Source organism: Buteo buteo, chromosome 5 (genome assembly GCF_964188355.1).
Source record: "Buteo buteo chromosome 5, bButBut1.hap1.1, whole genome shotgun sequence".
In the NCBI taxonomy this organism is placed as follows: domain Eukaryota; kingdom Metazoa; phylum Chordata; class Aves; order Accipitriformes; family Accipitridae; genus Buteo; species Buteo buteo.
The window spans coordinates 38,814,560-38,834,253 of NC_134175.1; the positions used below are offsets into that span (position 1 = coordinate 38,814,560).

The following is a 19,694-nucleotide window of genomic DNA, read 5'->3' on the forward strand; positions in this document are numbered from 1 at the left end:
CAGTAGTTTAGAAAAAAAGCTGCCACAAGCATCCTAAGAGAGGGAGGGATGGAGAGAGGAGAGTTTCTAAGCAAACACCATTCTTTGGATAACCTGTTGTACCCAACATTTCATTGAATGTTACGATTGTTTGAGGGAAACCATCCCCAATTCTTCTTTGGGGTATCAGGGAGAGCTCCAGTGATCTAACTGGAAACATTCAGATTAGTATCAGTCAGAGGTTTGAAATCCTCTCCGACGTTTGAAGTACATCTCCAATACTTTACAGATCATCAGGACAATTAAGGCTGTGTTTTGGCAGGCTAACTAGTAATTCATTCCATGGAAAAAATGAATCGTGGAAAAAGACCCGAAACCCTCATATCCATCTAATGGTTACCATGGTTGGTTTCCAACAGCATAACCTTTCTGAGAGCTTTTGCCTCCTGCACTGCCTCATTGCAATTGTAATTTGAAGAGTTAATGTCACCATTCCCCCTTACAGGTCACCACCTTTAGGTGACTACATGTCCACGGTGACTACATCTCCACAGTGGAGTGCAGTCTCCTTTCTGGCTGAGCACCTGGCTGACATTTTGAGAATCATGAAATTTCTTCAGATTTCTGGTTTCTGTGACTGCCAGGAGAAAAAACATAACCTTAGTTAGAATTGTAACACAAGTTCCTCTGCCAACTATCACCAACTTGATAGCCCCACATGTTAAAGAAAAAAGGAGAGAAAAAGAAAACAGAGATGAAGTAGATATGGAGTGACACTGTCAACACAAACTGTTGCCTTAATCTTTCCTTAGCTCGGCTTGTAGACTCAGTACATTACAAACAACAAACAATGAGCTTACAAATTACAATAGTTCACCAGAAAGTGTGCTTTTTTTTTCCAGTTTTTGTTTTTATCAGACTAACTTAGTGCAAAAGATCACAAAAGTAAGTACCAATACATAGAAATATCCCAAACTCCTATATGCATGACTCAAAATAACCAACCAAAGGAAAAAAGCTACTTCAGATCCAAAAGAAGACTGTGTTTAGAAGTTTCATGTACAAAAGGAGCATGAAGGAGGGGGCCGCCCACACCGAAAGGGGATGTGAAGAACTTTTCATTGAGAAAGGAAGTGCAGCAAAGTGCAGAACCAAAGGGAACAAATCATGCTTTGAAGCTGTGATAGTAACTTGTGAAGAAAACCCCCAAAGCCCCCAAGGGCATGGTGCAACTCTAACTGTAGTCGACCAAGAGGCCTCCCACCAATCTCAAAGGACTCTGGATAAGGCCTTTGGTTTGGCAGGGAAGTAACTGTATCACTTGGCTTGTTTGATAAGTAGTCATTACAAAACTGCATGAAAGCTTTGCAATAGCATTTGTCTCAGAGACCTTCACAAAGTCTCAGCTTTTGCTCAAGCCTTTTAGAAAGTGTTGCTTTTTGACAAATAAATAAATAAATAAACCCCTTTTGTGTCTGTGAAAAGCTGGCAGTGCAGAACAATACTTGAAACTGGTCGTCTTCAGTGTAACCTTTGTGTAGGTGACAGCAACAAACAATGGCATGAGACGGTGGAGCACAAAGGGGTCAAATTCTGCCTTCTGTTACCTTCTTGTTAAACTGAGGTGAAGGACATACTTCAACTGATTGGCTTACACTGATGGAATGGAAGGTTGATTTTGTTCCTAAAATGGAATTGTTTTCAGGGATTCATCTCATTGAGAACTTAGGGCTTCTGGATGGGCACTTACTATAATTTGAAAAGCCAACAGCTATCAGACATATCTGCTTGGGGCTAGCAGATACAAGGCATGAGAGACAGGAGGCTTGCATCCTTACTGGAGCTGCAGAGATACTCTAGTTCATCTCAGATGGCACCAGACACGCAGGGCTAGAAAGGCATCTTATAGGTCTGAGTTAGGTTTAGATTATGAGATCTGTGTAGATCTGTCTACATGTATGCTATCTGTCAAAGCTCCCACAAGGCAATGAATGGATCTTGGATCTAGAATAGACTGGAAGGAGAGCTATCCTCTCCCAAACCCCACAGATTACTGATCGGATCACCACTGACTCAAATGGGTGCTTTGACACCTTATTTTCATGCATTTGGCTATAAGTAGACACATGCGTTTCCTAAGCAGAGTTGTCTAGTATCATTTTAGATGCTAGGAGGTGTCCTTCCCTGATCCCAGCTGGCATAAAAACAAGTCTCTTCTAAGACCTATGGAGATGTGTCTTACTGGAGCTGCAAAACTAGTGTAAAATTCCTGTATGTAGACAAATTCTACTAGAAGTAGCTGACCTATTGCCCGGAGCCTACCCTGTCTCTATGATCAAGGGAGAGAAAGATGCACCTCTAGAGAGTGATTAATTGAATCTTAAAGGATGTCTGAGATATTTGCCCTGTCCTCACTGACCACAGGACAGGGCTGGATGACAAGTATAAAACAGGTAGCCTGTAAAAGCAAATGCAAAATGAAACAAACCCAAAAGACTCAGATAAAAGCAATCTTCAAGTGCTTCCATAGGTCTAGGACTCAATCTTATGCTCAGTAAAATTGACAGCTGACTTCATCAGGAGAAGATTCATATCCCCTCACCACAGGGAAACTGTATGATGTATTGATTGCTCCTCACCCAATATGTGTAATATGTGATCAGCTAAATGCTTAATATAGACAAACATCTCATTAAAACAAGGATTTGGTTTACACTGTAAAAATTGAGCAGTTGTTGAATAGGATGGGTTAAGTCTGGCTAGATCAGGTTAAAGTAAAGCAGAGAGAAAGCATCTCATGTTTGCATTTTGGCTATCACTTTTAACTTAAACTCATGACTGAACACAATCTGATAACAGTACAGCCCTAAAAGGTTTGTTTTCACAGCTAGTTCACCCAGATGAGAATCCTGGTTTAGCCAATGTGAGTTAAAAGCCTGTCTTTTGTTTGGCTTTGTTTTCACTGCAGACATACCCTAAGTGCTGTGCCATGGCAAGAACAAGAAAAAGAAAAAAAAGTGTACACGTTAAAAATGTATTCAAACCACTCACACTGTCTTCTCTCTAGCAAGTAAATAAGGACAGATGAAATACTTACTGCAAATTACATAGGTGACTTAGGACCAACGTTTTATTTCCAAAAGAGAAATGGGACTCAATTTTCAAAAGTATTTAAATGTCTTGTAGTATTTTAAAATATTTCACAGCAAAGCAGAAGCAGAAATCCAAATGAAATTAATTTAAGTCAAGTGCTCATCTTGTTTAGTCACTTAAGCATTGATCCACATTCTCATGAGAGTAAATTCCTTTGAAAGCCCACACTTCACTCAGGTGGCAGCCTACCTCTCACTGAAAGTTAGTAGGATTTAGCTTTCCAACAGCCTTCATTTGTTTTCTATAGCCAGACACCAGGGTTCTCAGACAGTCCTTCTAGGCATCCAACTCAAACTTCGCATGACTAAATATCTTTGTAATCATGGCTGTTACTGGCCAAGTCATTTCTGGAAAACAGGAATTTTCAGTGTCTAAATCCATACCTAACGGACTTAGAAATTTCATAGCCTAAAAATCCCTGCCTAGCAATAATCATTTTCAGAGGTTACATACCGTAATCACCAGGAGAAAAAAAGAGACATGGTATCTTCTACCAGCCCCTGCTTTTGTTATGAAACTTATCTTGGCAGAAGGAAGAAAACCTAAACAACCAAACACCACCTCCAAACAATTCTTTGATATTCTCAGGTTTTCCATTAAATAAATCCTGAAATTTTATATATAAAAAGTATTATTCCCTATATTTACTGAAAAATGTTATTTAGAATGATAGCTAAATGAAGAAAGAAAAGACCTCCCCATTTAAAGAGCAATTTAAACAAAAATAGCAGAAATGGTTTGTAATAGATGGGAAAAAAGGTCTAATTTGAACTGTGGAAAATAAAAGCAATTTTAACGCTGGTAGATTTTTTCAAAATTGCATTTCTTCTCTTTTTTTAAAAATTATTTTTAATTGCCTTTAACTAGTACTGAAGTAAATCAGATTATGCCCTCACTAAAGAAAGCATTATAACAAAACAAAACAAAACAAAACAAACCCAGAAGAAAAAGGAGTTAATATTAGGGTATTTCATACAGTATCTTTTAGCTACCTTTTAATAAGAATATTGACATCCTGATTTAGAAGATAGGATTTTAAATGGCAAGTCCATACAAGCGCGTTCATTTGTCCAGCCCTGTAGCATATAAATAGTCACATTTCATTACATCCATAGGTACAGAGCATGTGTTTCTCTATACTTATGCATGTATTTATGTATGTGCAGTTCATTCTTTTTACAGACGCACACCGATGTAGCTAAATTTTCAAGGAGTTTTACCAGCCTGGGCTATACTAAATGATAAGGAAAAATGGACAAAGAAACAACTTACACCGTATTGCGAGGTCTGGGCTTGCACACAGCATGCCACTACACCCGCTCTCTGGCCCAGGACTCAGCCACTGAGCTGTATCTGAAATATTTGCAGCAACACTAATACCTACATTTGGTGATGGGAACTTGATCCGCCTTGAGAAAGCTCAGCATCTTGCATAGTCAGGCCCTCAGATGGCTCAAAGTAATTTAGTCACTTGAGAAATGAGAGGACTCTGCTTCATTGCTCAGTCTCCCTTTCCCAGCTACTCCACTGCTGGAGCTGTTTAGCGCTTTATTGTTACACTTTGTAAGTAATTTTTTCCTGGAAACTAACATGTAGGAAAGCAGAATGATTTGTATCCGTTAGTTTGGCTAGAGAAAAATACACACCTGTGGGCTTTTCCCTCCTTCCCATTCCATTCTTCATGAACAATTAAGTATTTTAGGACTTCAGAGATGTCTCATACAGAGGCCATTTCAGTAAGATGACTCAAAACCAGGCAGAGAAGCCCATGTGCTTCCTTATTCCTCCCCTCCTGCTATGCCAAACAAAGCAGCTTTATCTGGGGGAGGGAAGGAGGGAAGGAGAAAAGAGAATTGCTTTGCCAAGACTTCACTGCAAAAGATAAAGCAACATAAAAGGAACACAGCTAACGAGTCCACCATTACACATCTCATCATGCAGAAACACTCTCAGGTAATCGTGTATCGTCCAAACAGCCAGCATGAAGCAAAAGGGCTGTTGTCCACAGTCGAGGAAGAATGGTACCAATACTAATTTCAATATAAATAGCTTTATAAAATTGCTTGGTTAGAGTGCTGGTTATGGGGCTGACCTCACATAGTCCTCTTCACGTGAGAGTGATATCATTCCAAGATTGCTTTCTCTTCACCAGATGCTGCTTCCAAAAGAAGTGGTGGAGAATTACCATATCCAAACTGTCAGTTATTTATTCTTCCTTGTCTGTCCCCTCCTCCCATCAAAAATATAGCTAGCTACATACCCCTGCAATGCACTGCCTGGAAAAATACCACCTGTTGCATGTGTTACTTCATCTCTAGTTAGCTGTGGGTTATTATTTGTTTTTAATCTATGTAAAAAGGATCACTATGCGGAAACCCCAGGATGACTGCAGAAGGCTGTAGGGGGCAAAGAAAGAGATTCAGCTGCACAATAAATTGTCGTGAGTTATTTTTTTTTTTTCTTCTTAGCTGTTGGATTGATTAAACTGTCTGAAACCTTCAAGTCTGACAGCAAATTCTACATAATCTTCAGAAGCCCTGTGAAGGCAGTATGTCACGCAGACACAAGCAGGGTGTGAAAAACCTCCCTTGGTGGGACTTCTCCATTTCTCACCCTTAGGATGTCTGTGACTGAAAAGAAGGTTTTTGAGCCTCACACTGAAACCATACAGCACAAGTAAAACTGGCAGGATTCGAGTCTTCAGTATTGTTCCCAATCAGCTAAGGACAGAAGACTTTATAAAAACAGCACAGAAGATTAATTCGAAGTAGAGTATTTGAGATCTTTTTTAACTTGTTTCCCTAATGTTCTTCCTTGTAAACAGGGTTGATCAAATATTAACATTCTTAGATGTGGCATCAGACCTCTCTCTATTTAGCTTTGGAGAAGATACTCCAATTTCTACAAACAGGAAATACCAATCAATCTTTCATGCAGTTTTGTTTTGTGTTTTTCGCTGTTTTTTTTTTTGAGTAGCTGCATTTTTTTCTTTTTTAGAAGAACTGGCAGAAGGTGTGACTCATGTTTAAGATTGAACTATTTTTGTTTTTTCTCGTCTATGTACTTTGTCTTCGCCACAGTGGCAACAGTGTTTAACCTCAGCGTGTGATAATCCTCCATATGGCATGAACAGGTATATGCTGCATTTCTAACATTTCAGACAAATATAGAGCACCTAAGTCCTAGCAGCTTCCTAAAACCCTTGGAGATTCAAGCTACTATTTTCCATGCTTCAGCTAGAGTTACGCTAGAGTATGTTGGGTCTACATAGCCAGCCTTATGAGATGGAGGTGAAAGAGGTGCAGGGAATGACATTTATTGTTGATACATATATTGTTGGAAAAGTACCGATAAGCCTAAAAGTTACAGTAAAAGGACAGGAGGTTGGGGGAAGGAGCTTAATGAGGACAGTTTTCTTTTTCCTTACCTCATACCAGCTTCCCAACTGGTATAAATTAATGTAACACCATTGAAATCAATAGATATATATCAATTCATATCATTTGAGAATTTGGCCAGTTCTTTATGACTGCTGTAAATGAGCCTGTAAAATAAATCAGGCATTTTGGTCTAGTTCTTTCCCTCTATCCTGTCCCAGTATCTGTAGAGCTACGTGTTCAGCTACTTTACTTTACATAGTCCAGCTGTAGTGTAAAAGTGATGAATTAAATGGGTCCAGAGAAAAACCAAAATAAATGTGGGGACTTTGAAATATCCAGGAACCCACAGCAGAAACCAGGTGTGCATGTGGATCTTATTTTGTGTAGGGTGGGATAACAGGTCTCTTGAGCTGCAGAAGTAAACTGTGACTGCCAGGTTCTTGTGCAGAGAATGAGGCACTGTGATTGTTGTCAGTGTTTCCTGTGCAGGGCGGTCTTTTCCAAATGAAAAAGAAGTTAGCAAAAAATGACTTTAAAAAAAAATTACAAAAAAAAAAAGGAAGGAAGAAGGGAATAAAGGAAGGAAGGTTAGGGGAGTAAGAGTAAGAAGAAATTGCATTGTCCATCAGATGAAATATTCCCGTTTGCACTCGCTCACTGTGTTCTGCAAGTCAATGTCAGCTTTAAAGGAGCTCTCGAGGTTTTCTGGGTATTCCTTCTCCTTTGTCTGGCTACTTCGACGTGCTTGTTTGTGCTGATAGAGGAATCTGCTCATGATGGCAATGATGCAAAAGATGATGAATATCACAACTGCTATTACACCTGAAGAGGGGTGAAAAAGGAAGGATAGAAAGAATAAAAACCAAAACCAAAACAAAACCCCCAATTACCTCAAAAATACATTACTAATGCACAACAGCGAGTGGATATGATAGATCAGTTCATCTCAGCCTGTACACAATCATCTGCCTCTAACACCCCCCCCCCCCCGGTAGTTTTTACTTCTATTTTGTCACCTTGAGTAAGACTTAAAGCAGCAACCATTGATGACATTGACCTAATTTCAGTCAAATTCTGCTTTCACTGGAAGTAAATTTGGATCAGTGTGTTTGTTTTTAAAAAACTAGATCTGTATGCTCATACAAATTCCTGCTCTGTTATATTTTCTTCTGTGTTATCTCTGGAAACCTTGCATGAGCCTTGTTCACTTTGGTTTATAGCTTCTAGATATTATCAAAGGCAGCTCCCTACAGGGCATCCTATAAAATAAACAGAGACAAATTGCCTTCCAGGTTGTTAAAGGAAAATGAAAACCATACATGAAGCCATAAGGACAACTTTCCCTAGCATATAAATGCTTCCATATGACCTAGCAAGTTCCTGTACACCACCAACTTGCAAGGAGAGAGCTCAAGAAATACAGGATATGTGAACACTGTGTTGAGGCTCTCATCAGAGTGGTGTGTAAAACAATTACTAGCTAGCTGGGTCTTGGAACACAGAATCACACAGAATCAGAGAATGACTGAGGTTGGAAGGGACCTCTGGAGGTCTTCTTGTCCAAATCCCCTGCTCAGGCAGGCAGATAGACAGACTTTGGTTATATTTTAGAAGACTCACGTTCTTGATGATCCACAATGCCTTTTTTTGGTGATATCCAACATCACGTGCTGCCACTATTGGCTTCATTCATAATGCTGGTGCCTATCTAGGTAGCTTGATACAGATATGTGCTAATAAATACAGTAAATACTAGACCTGCATTAGATTACAAAAAAACTCGAACTGGATTTTATGGGGCCCAGATTTAAAGTACCCTAGATGTTTGCCTTGACAGAATTATTTTTCAATTGTAATCTTTAAAAATGAAGTTACCTCCAATCACAGCTGAATCGCTTCTGACTGCATTGGTGAGAGGCTCTCTTTCATCTGTCTTCCCAAAAGTATCTGCAGTTGGTTAAACAGAACAGGACTTATTTTTTGTATCAGAAATATTAATTTTCTCTGTGGCTTAGACAGAAACATCTTCTTACCCTTATGAATTCTAATCTGTTTTCAAAAGATGTGATTTGGGGGACTGAAGAATCAAACCAGAAAGCTCTCTGAAAACTAAAGTGAGCTTGCAGAACAATTTTCTTCTTCATCTTCAGGAGTAAAGTCTGTTAAGGGTATATTTAAAAGGCAACAGAAAGGCTCATGCTAACACCTGAAAGTGTTGCCTCAGTTTATCAGTAGAATAATCAGGCAGACATTTGAACTAAATAGCCCATTGGGAGCTTTTCTCAGTCTGAGGGTTTTGGTTTTTATTTTTTTGGTGGTTGTTGTTTTTTTTTTTTGATACCTAAGAAACAATATCAGAAAGAAGCAAAAGGAAAGGAAGGTTAGACAGATTTAGACCTGACCTATGTTTGTAGATGCAGATATACAAGTCAAATTCAGTCCCATAAAGAGAAACAGTCTCTGCTTGGGACAGCTTCTTGGAAGGGATGTTTTTCTCTCCATTGCAGAAAAGCAGTGGTTAAATTGGATTCAAAACAGAGAGGGGTCAGAAATTAATTCCTATATTAAAGACTCCTTGACGTTGGAGCTTTCTTGAACTCTATCTATAAATGACTACTGTTGAAACACTGGGCTAAACAGTCTACATGCTGGCAGTTTCAAATTCAGATCCAAACCTGAGAGTTCAAGCCCTCCCTGAAGTCAGTGAAGTTATGGCAGTGTACCTACTTTAGTCCTGCACATTTCAGAAAATGCTGTGTTTTCTACTGCTAGTTGAGTCCGGGTTTTCTGCACTTTCACATTTTTTTTCCTTTCAGCTTACCCTCTACTTTGGCGAGATGCCTATCTGTGTTTCTCTCTTTTACAAGCCTCCAGGCTATCATACAGAGGATGTGCGTGGCAGTTACGGATGACTGTCTCTGCTATATATATTATATATTATATTGCTTTACCAAACTGATCTTTCTGATGCAAGAGGTGGAAGCCTAACTGAGAAATTTGGTGTTGCAAGGTTTATTGTAATTGAACATCCTTGTCTTAGTAGCCAACTTGGCCACATTTTGGTATCTTATTGCCCAATAAGACAATTTTAATTGAAACAAGCAACAATTTCATATTTGTGTATCAGCAGGTGCTGAGTTTGTAATGATGGTGGCTTTGGGCTATTTAGGTTCTTAAAGGGGACACTTTTTCCTTATTCTCTCCATCACTGATACCAGACCCAAAGATGTGCAAAAGGCATCAGCCTCAAAGAGGCTTTCATGTTTTAAAAGATGCAAATCTATTGCTAGTTTTAGGGGTGGAAGGATTTCTCATCAAACGTATCCATACTGAAAAGTCAGGGTTCCCCATATCGGCAGTTCATTGACTGAGCTACAGGCACAAAAAGGACTTCTGGGGCCAAGTGAACACCTCCAGTACACCCATTATCAAAGTGAATGGTAAATGCCAATGACAGATTTGGACACTCACGTTGAAACCTGTTTACAAGAGACCCCTTGCTGGGATACTGGGTGCCTCTAGTGATGTTGCCAAGAAACATATAGTCATGGCACTGCTTCATCTCATTTACTACATTTGTGGAACTGGAATAGGGATAAAAATTGTGGGTTTACACATAAATTCAGATAGCATCATAGAAAAGGTTAGGTTGGAAGGGAAATGTGGAGGTTATTTATCCTAATCTCAAGCTTTTGAGCCTCAGCTCAAAGCAGGGCCAAATTCAAAGTTAGATCAAGGTTGCTCATAATTTTGTACATCATGGGTAGGTTCATCTCCTTTATTTTTCAGTATCTCAGAGTTAGCTATATAAATCAAGAGTAGTAATTTAGGCTCTTTTTATTTAGTGAAACAGAGGAAAAGAACCTACAGATACTTTATACCCTAAGATGGCTGTCAAAGATGGACAGCATGATTTGCCTATTTCTTTCCACAAACTAGAAGAAGGGAGCAATCATTATTTTAGACTCAGGATAATTTAACTTTCAGATACTGGAAGTTTGGTGAGATATTTTCTACCCCAGCCCTCGGCTGGCGCCAGTGAAATCAGTTACAATAAAAATTCACACCTGTTGAACATCAGTTGTCCTGTAGTAAAGAAAAATCTCCAGCTATCTGGTGCATGGTATTAGTCAAATAGAGTCATGAAAGACTATTAACTATGTATGAAAAAAGCATGAAATTAAACTTCTACCTTAAAAATTATTTAAGACATCATTCATGCCTAAAAGATTATGTAAGATCTGACACTAAATGCTATTAAAGCTCCACTATTTTTTTGGCAGCTGTCACCAGAATTTAAACACTGAGAGGAAACCAGAACAAATGTTGGAGATCAGTTTCAGAATGGAGGCCAACAGACATAGGCTTAAGAATTATGTTTTGCCTGAGAAATAAAATCAGGATACAAGGAGAAGAGGGTTTGTTACAGCAGAGCAGATGGCATGTGACAGCAGAACCATCTCCAGTGGGAACACAATAAACTCTGAAGCCAAGGAAAAACAATACTGTTTCTCATATGAGACCTTAACAGGACATCCTCCTCCTTTTAGATAAAACTGATGACATTACAGCGTGAATCGCTGAGGTTGGAAGCATCACTGAGGTTGGAAGGCCCCTCTGGAAATCATCTAGTTCAAAGCCCTACTCAAATCAGGGTCTATTACAGCAAGTTTCTCAGGGCTGTATCCACTTGGGTTTTGAATATATCCAAGGATGAAGACTTCACAACCTCTCTGGGCCTCCTGCCACCTTTGCTAGATTTCCTTCTCATTGTGATGGACCATTCTTGATCTTGGAGGAGATGATCCTTGAACCAGCTCTCCTGGATCCCTCTTCTCACGAGGGCTGTATCCCGTGGGATTCTTCCAAGCAAGTCCATGACCAGGTCGAAGGTTGTTCTCCTGAAGTCTGGGGCTGCAGTCATGCTTTCTGCTTTTTTCCCTTCTTCTCAGGATCCTGAGATCTCATAGCTGCTACAGCCAAGGCTGTCCCAGCACATCCCTGGCCAGCTCCTCCTTGTTTGGAAATATCATGTCCAGCCCAACTAGCATAGTGAGACAGGGACTTGCACTATTTAAGCTGCCTTTCAGAAGCAATTATTTTCGGTGTAGTTTCTGACTTATGAAAGTCTTTGGCATTTTCTACTTTAAATGCATGAAAACGTGCTCTTCAGCTGGAGTAGACAGACAGCTCAAGACTCCACCATTCACACAGCTGAATCTGCTCTGGCATTTACATTATTTTAATATAAAAAAAAAAAAGCACAGTAAAAGTCCATTATCTCTATGTCATCAATGTAGAGTTCAGAATAGCAAAGCCTCTACAGCAAGGAAGAAGGTGATTTGCAGATCTTTGTTAAATATCAAAACCACAGTAAGTCACCTTTCATTTTGTGTTTCGTAATCAGAAAGAGTGTGTATGGATAACTGAGCTGCGAGTGAATGGACTTTATTCCATATCTGTCTGCTAGAAAACTTTCTTGAACACAACAAGCATTCCTCTCTGAAGGAAAGAGCATCAATTGTTTTCAAGTTATAAATATATAAAGCTGTTTTCACACATTTAAAGAGAGATTTCCTAGAGGGCTTTTTTGTTGTATCTGTACATTAGAAAATCGACACAGACACATACAGTCAACTTTGAAGTTCTATTTTTCTTCTCGGATACTCAATAATGAGAAATTGGGAACTGATGAATTGAGATATGAGCAGTAAATTTGAAAGTTAATCCTTAACTCTGTCTTCTTTTTATTTCTTAAAACGTGTCCTTTCCATGTATAAATGTAATCCTCAAGTACATCTATACAAAGTATAATTTGCTACAAATTGGAAATTTTTTTTGTAACAAGAATCTACCGCCCAGTGCTCTTACTATAGCATATAAAGACATGAAGTCTTCAGAAGTAACTTGTTCTAAAGATCTTATTCAGGCTTTAATCAAATCCAGTGTGAATAGTGAAGCAGTAGTGTCAGTTAATTCATCATATTGAGAGGAAATCATATCTCAAAGCATAGAGTGGCAAAGACAGGGATGAGCTTTTATAATAATTCTGCATTTCTGATGTAACAGTGCTTAACCTTGACAACAGAGTGCAACCAATTGTAAGCTTTAAATATTTAAGTCCAAAGATGCTACACTCTGCTTTGTGTTCTGTCCTGCAGTTCTGAGCCTCAGGTTTTCCTGCTTCCTAAACTCTTTAGAAAAATTAGATCACCGAGGTGACAGATCACAGGGCAAGGAGTTTGTATTTTCAGTATCATTGCCCATCCGGTATTTACAAGAGACATTTCTGCTGTGTGTCAGAGCAGATATCATAGACAACTCTGAGTGGTGAGAAGAAAGTTGGGGGGTGGGGAGAAGCACACACACACTGGCAGCCACTCTTCACAGAGTAACCAGCAGCTTTTTTCCCTATGCAGAATGCTAATAGCATCATTTGTTTTCTGCTGAATATCTTAGGCAGAAACTGCAGGAAATGGGGGTTTGATGCAAGTACAAATGTCAAAGGAATCATATTACGATCTAAACCAGAGTCATCAGAAAACAGAAAGTGGATCCATAGGTCAAGGGGCAAAAAATAGCCCTTAATTTGTACCCCTTTGAGGTTGTTAAGAATTCTGCCACAAACATTGGTGACTAAAGCAGCAACTTGATTGCCCCTGTTCCTGGTGACAACACTTCCATCTGCTCTGAGTTTCCTTCTCTGCATACAAATTCACATATGCAAAATACTTAATATTCCCAGAGGACAGTTTCAGGATTGCAAAAGATAAACGAACTGTTGGGATCATCTTACTGATACTGCTCAAGTAGTGCTCCCTCTCTTTAGCCTGAGAGAATAAAGTACAAGCATTCAATGGAAGTCACGCACATGTGTCGAGGGGTTTGTACAACGAGTTTTTGTTCGTTTCTGCTAGGGTGGGAACAAATTCGACTTGTTTGTTGTATGACTCCTATTGCTTCATCACCACTGGGATATGGAATCTGTGTAACATTTATGTTCTCCTTTGAGAACTGCAGCACTGGAGCTATCTAGAGTGGACAGGAATGGCAAATCAGGTGCATAACCATACTTCCAGTGCTGTTACCACTATGGCTTTGGGACTTTTTTGTTGGTTCTAGGCATGTTTTAGGCAATCCAAGAACTTAGACGGAAAACTTTGGTTGAGTACAATGACTTTTAAAAGGACCTTGGCTAATCATAATGCCCATCCTTAACACTCCTAATTCTGAGAGAAAAGGCAACTTCCCCGTTCCAATATTTATACTATCACAATTACATTACAGCAAAAAGGAAGGAAACCTCACTCTACAGTATCCTTTAAATCCCCCATTCCCCTCTTAGCAAGACATACCCGATGAGGAATATATCGTGGTTACTGTGTTCACATCAGCTTCCATTATGGATGCACAGCTGGATTCAGTCAGGGAGCCTGTGACAGTCACGGGAGCAACGCTGGGATGGCGTAAGGCAGCTTTCAGGGGAGCAATGTGGTTGTACTGAACAGAAGACAGGCAGCCAGTGAAACCATAGGCATTTGCCTTTGAGACTTCAGGGTCCAGTGGCAAACTATCTGCAGTACAACAGAAAAACACTCTGGGAATCATCTGTTTTAGGAAGGCATTAAAAAAATTAATCCTTTTTTGCCTTACCTACCCCTTTTCCTTCACTTCATCCAATCACAACTCCTTCAGCAGCCTACAAGCTCTCCCTGGCCTGACCCATGAGGTTCCCATCCCCAGACCTTCCTCTACAATGCTACTTACATTTTATGTTGGCTTGGATATAAACGCCTGCCTTGTGCTTCTTTCCTCATCCATTTTCTCTACTGTCTGGACAATATCTAACACATCATAGGTGCTAACCATAGCAATAACAATAATAACAATAAACAGTAAAAATAGCAACACTGAATATCACAGGATCCTGGGGATGATGCTCTTCAACTTTTTTTGCATCTGTTAACATCAGTTTGACAGATATGGACCATATCTTCAAGGTATTCTACCTCCTCCACCCTTTTAGTGAAGGAGCCTGCTCTCTATTTTCCGTTATACAATGCTTCATGTGGCCTAATATTGAATGGCTTGCTAATATAGGCTTCCACTCTTCTTCAAGAGTTTAGTTTTCAACTTACTTTTCTGATGCACCTAATCATGTTACTACATTTTTATAATCAGAGTTCCTAGGAATTCTCCCAGTTATGAGCCAGGATCTCACTCTGCTAGCCCCATTCCACTAATAAAAAAAAAAAAAAAAAAAAAAAAAGCAAAACTACACTTCTTTTTATCTAAATCAAAACCAATATCTCCATGCTCTTTTCCAGCCTAAAGATGAGATAGCGTGATTAATTTATCTGTTGGTCTGTGTTCATTTAAATTTCACAAAGAGAAAGCCCATTCGAAGGTGAGTGGTTTTCATTTAGTTCTAAATGTTTTAATATCAAAGATTGTTTGGAAAAGTCAGTGAAGGACAGTGAAGCTATCTTCTCTTTCCTCCAAGCCCTCATTTATTTACTTTCCAGAAATTGAAATTCTTACTGCTCAGAGGTCTGTAACATGATAAGCCTTATATCTAGGTCAACCAAACAAGAAAAAAACCACAAATGCACACATATATAGTATCAAAACTTATTTAAAGTCTTAAAAATTACCTGCTAATTAAAAAAAACCCTTCTAGCATTGAAAGTTTTGGACATATTTCCAATGACATTGGAAAATAAGGATTCCCAGCTTTTCAAGTTTATTTTCAAAGCTTGAAAGATAAGATGGTAAACTTTAAAATAAGGTCCAATTTTCCCACTATCATTCAAATACAATGATTTTTCAAGCTCCCAGCCAAAAAGATTAAGGAAAAAAGTAGACTTTCTCTTATAACTCACATTGCTACCTGAATCACATAAACTTCTTTTGCGTATATGAAAATACAGTGAAATCTCAAAACTAGCACAAATCACACATTATTTTGGTCCTCAAGATCTGTGACTGCTATGTCATGCAGTCAGAGGTAATTAGCCGAGAAGGATTTCTAATTATGTTTGAATGTCTTCATGGAAGTATAACATGGAGAGTTTGGCTGCTTCTCAGCAAAGCAAGGTACAAGGGGTCTTACAGGAGAGTTGCTCAGTCTGCAGAGCTGTCATGTGGACAGCCTCTGGGCTGTGAGTAACTGCAAGAAAGAGAGATGGGAAGAGAAACACTGAGGCTTTGCCACTGGAAAAACTGCAGCTTTACAGAGGTTCACATTTGCTCTTCTCGAAGTGCGTAGGAATTGGCTGCATTCAGATTTTTAATGAGATTTTGGTAGAGGTGTTATAAAACAGACAAAGAATTGTTTCCAAGTTTCTGCAAGAAGGCTTATATAAAACTAAAAGACTGATTTACAGTATGTGCCACCTTTACTGAATTTATAAAACTCTTCATAAACATTCCTATTCTCAGCCTTTCCTGTTTTCTCAGCTCTGACACAAAAGGTAGATTTGTTGGTATCTTTTAGACATCAGGCAATCTAAATTGCTCTGTTCTGCCCCAATGTGAAAAAGGTAAAGCCTAAGAAATAATGAATTCCTTTTCCATGGTACAGTAGTTTGAAAAATCTAAGATACAGTACTTTTCATGCTTTTCTAAAGTCAAATTAAGGGCCAATTCCAGCAATCTTTTGTCAAAGTAAGCTTTGCATGAATGAGAACTAGGAGATTTGTTGTTGAAAGGCTTTGAAATTTGAAAAAAGAAATCAAAGAACAAACCAAAAACAATTCCAGAGTCCTCTGGTAAAAATCTCAAGTGCACAGATAATGTTCACTTTATTTTATGGCTTTAGGTGCATGCCTTATGTCTTTCAGAAAGTGGGGCTTTCACTGTTTCTCAATAAGACACCTGCACAACTTGGATGTGAATGAATTCTACTGCCCTCTGAATTCTTGAGTGGATAATGTAAATCTGTGATTATGACATGGTTACCTCTGTGAAAGGCTTACTAAAGGCCACTCTGTCACTTGAAGTCTTTAAATCGTAATAAAATGTTTTTCCAAAAGATATTTTCAGTACATGACATGTTGCTTAGTAAGAGAAGCAACTCAGCGAAGTTCCAAGGTCTGTGTTGAAGCAAGGTCATATGAAACGTCAGTGGCCTTCCTCTGACCTGGTTATGCTGTGAATTTTTCCATGCATTTGACTGGCCTGGAAAATCATACTGAATTGCTGCTGCTGACTTGGTTTGATCTTCTGACATTTTAGCATTGCATTTCTCTTCTCAGTACTGGAGTTACTTTGGATGATTTCGACATGGGGGGTGAGAAGGCAATCTTATTCAGCTTTTGAGTAATTTAACTATTCATTCCCCACAACCTAAGTTTACCCATATTTTTAGGAAGTAATTTTTAAGCTTTGTCTGCTGAGTTGTACATAAGTTGGTCTGGCTTTTTGCTGGCTCATCTAGCTGCTCCTTGGAAGCTGTCTGCAACGTCACAGCTCAGTAAGGTTTGTGTTGGTTTTGCTCTCCTGTTTTCCATATATTTGCAATGGTTTTCTGTGATAATGAGGATTAAGTTTAACATGTAGTTGTATTTTTTAAACTTTATTGATTGTATCAACATAATTTATCTGATGAATAATTCCTATTCAACAAAACAGACATCCTTTTCCACTGCTGTTTCTTTGTGCACCTTTGCCATATACAACACACTTGTTTTAAGATCTTAAATAAATAAAGCAATTTTAAGTCTTAATATCCCAGTAATGGGGATTTAATTTTCATCATAAATAGAATTCTGCCAGAATTCTCTAGGACCAAGCATTAAGTTGCTCAGCAATGTATCAGCCAATTGACATAGTAAACAATAACTAATATGACGGTGTCGTGGTTTTAACCCCAGCCAGCAACTAAGCACCACGCAGCCGCTCACTCACTCCCCCCCCCCCACCCAGTGGGATGGGGGAGAAAATCAGGAAAAGGAGTAAAACTCCTGGGTTGAGATAAGAACGGTTTAATAGAACAGAAAAGAAGAAACTAATAATGATAATGATAACACTAATAAAATGACAGCAATAGTAATAAAAGGATTGAAATGTACAAATGATGCGCAGGGCAATTGCTCACCACCCGCCGACCGACACCCAGCCCGTCCCCGAGCGGCGAATCCCTGCCTCCCCCCTTCCCAGTTCCTAAACTAGATGGGACGTCACATGGTATGGAATACACCGTTGGCCAGTTTGGGTAAGGTGCCCTGGCTGGGCATGAGAAGCTGAAAAATCCTTGACTATAGTCTAAACACTACTGAGCAACAACTGAAAACATCAGTGTTATCAGCATTCTTCATATACTGAACTCAAACCATAGCACTGTACCAGCTACTAGGAAGACAGTTAATTCTATCCCAGCTGAAACCAGGACAGATGGGTAACTGGAATCAAAGAGAAAACAAAAGTGTTATTTGCATGCAGGGAGCGTGGCTCAAAAGACCTTCTTTCTAAAGATATCACTGTGGAAAAGGGACCACAAACATTATCCAATATCTTTTTGTTCTTTCTTTTATAAACATTAATTTCATGTCACTCAGAAATTTAAATCTAAGCCCAAAGTTTACTTGTGTCCTCACTTACATACAGGAAGGCCCATCATGGATTTCCTTACTTGAAATTTATTTTTAACATCAGTGAAAGCAGGCATAGCCTGTTTTAAATGTCTATGCCCTAATTAATTAATTAATCTAAGTGAATTGCTGGTAGAAATGCAAAGGGTGATTTACTCTGTATGCTGAAGCACTGGTTGTCTGAGAAATCGAAGGATGATTTTTGTGGCAGTTAAAGCGTATCCATCCTCATTTTGCCAAGGTGCTGAACAGCACTGGCAAGATTACTTCTTGGACATTGTCACTAGATTGAGCCCATGACCTTGAAGTAAGAGACTCTTGTAGTCTCCACACTGTACCTGTCTTAGAAAAGTTGACTAGTAGGTACTGTGTAGTTACCTCAAAAAACATGCTGCTATGTCCTTCAATAACCTCAGCAAACACTGCTGATACTAATCATTAAGTTGGAAAGGGCAGAAAGCATATCTTGGATTAGACTGGAACCCACAAAAAGGCATGTTTGGAATATCTCATTTCCTGGTGTGAGCCTGCCACAAAGGCAGTGGAGTGAACAATAGAGAAATTTTTTCTGGTTAGAACCACTGAGCTCAACCAGTTTGGCTCTTGCTTAAGAAAAGGATGAGTTTGAACAGGAGACAGGATCCAGGCATTCAATGCACCTACAAGACACTTCTGAAAAAGCAAGGGACAGCAAGAACAAAGTAAATGTACTTTTTCTCATGAGTTTTCACAGGAATGAGCAGAACGTGCCAGCATTTGCTTGCCAGCCATCGAACATTTCGTGCCAAGTGGAACATTTGAGAATTTTTGTTTCATTAGGTTTAGTGGAGATAATTTCAGACATGCATCTAGTATGTTTTCTTAGAGACGGTTTGTCATCGAAAATGAAACACTGCTTGGAGTTGCAATGTGAAATTTGTTACATGTCACAGTTTTTGACATTTGAATCCTAATCTGTCACAACACAGCCAGCCCTATGTGATTTTGCATGGGCTCAAAATATAATCTATAAAAAGAAAATATGCAAGAAGATGGAGAGACGATGTGCAAATACATGTTTTTCTCAGGAGCAGATGGCTAAAATCAACTCAAGTAGCAAGAATTCAGACTAAAAATAAAATTTCTGGTTAGAAGTAGATGACCTTGCACACTTATTTAGGCAGTATTATCATCAAGAACACAAGGATTTAAGCATGGTGTTATGATCATATGGTAAATGATATTGCTGGGGAAAAAGTCTGAACAGATTTGATCTCTTTTTCATAGACACATGAGGGCGTTATTGGCTTAGACTTTGGATTGCTTGAAGTGCCTAAGGTAGCCAAATTTTGCTTATTTTAACTGCTGCCATCTTGGTCCCAAATGCATCTCCTCTTTTATCCTAAGTAGTCCTTTTGATTTTCCTTAATGTTTTACTAGGCTACTAGGAAGAAAAACAAAGACTTTTAAAGGTGCCCTATAATGCGCCCAAGAGATCTTTTTCCAAGGTATGGTCCTTCTGAGAAATAGGTATTTAGGGCAAGAAGAGTCTGCAGTAAAGAAAAGAGTTTTGCAGTGTCCAGAAGAGTCTGGCCAATATCTCTTGCAGCCA

The 19,694-nt window shown here is 39.0% G+C and overlaps 1 protein-coding gene across 1 annotated transcript in view; it reads right to left on the reverse strand.

Moving 5' to 3' along the window:
* Nucleotides 1-6,577: 6,577 nt before the first annotated feature.
* The window catches only part of CNTNAP5 (contactin associated protein family member 5), a 216,236-nt gene continuing 203,119 nt past the window's right edge, over nucleotides 6,578-19,694 (reverse strand). The window contains exons 20-22 of the mRNA XM_075028728.1: nucleotides 13,868-14,086; nucleotides 8,388-8,459; nucleotides 6,578-7,334 (exon numbers count right to left, since the gene is read on the reverse strand). Of these exons, the coding sequence (XP_074884829.1) occupies nucleotides 7,138-7,334; nucleotides 8,388-8,459; nucleotides 13,868-14,086 (488 nt within the window). The 3' untranslated portion in view covers nucleotides 6,578-7,137. The remainder of the gene's footprint in view (nucleotides 7,335-8,387; nucleotides 8,460-13,867; nucleotides 14,087-19,694) is intronic.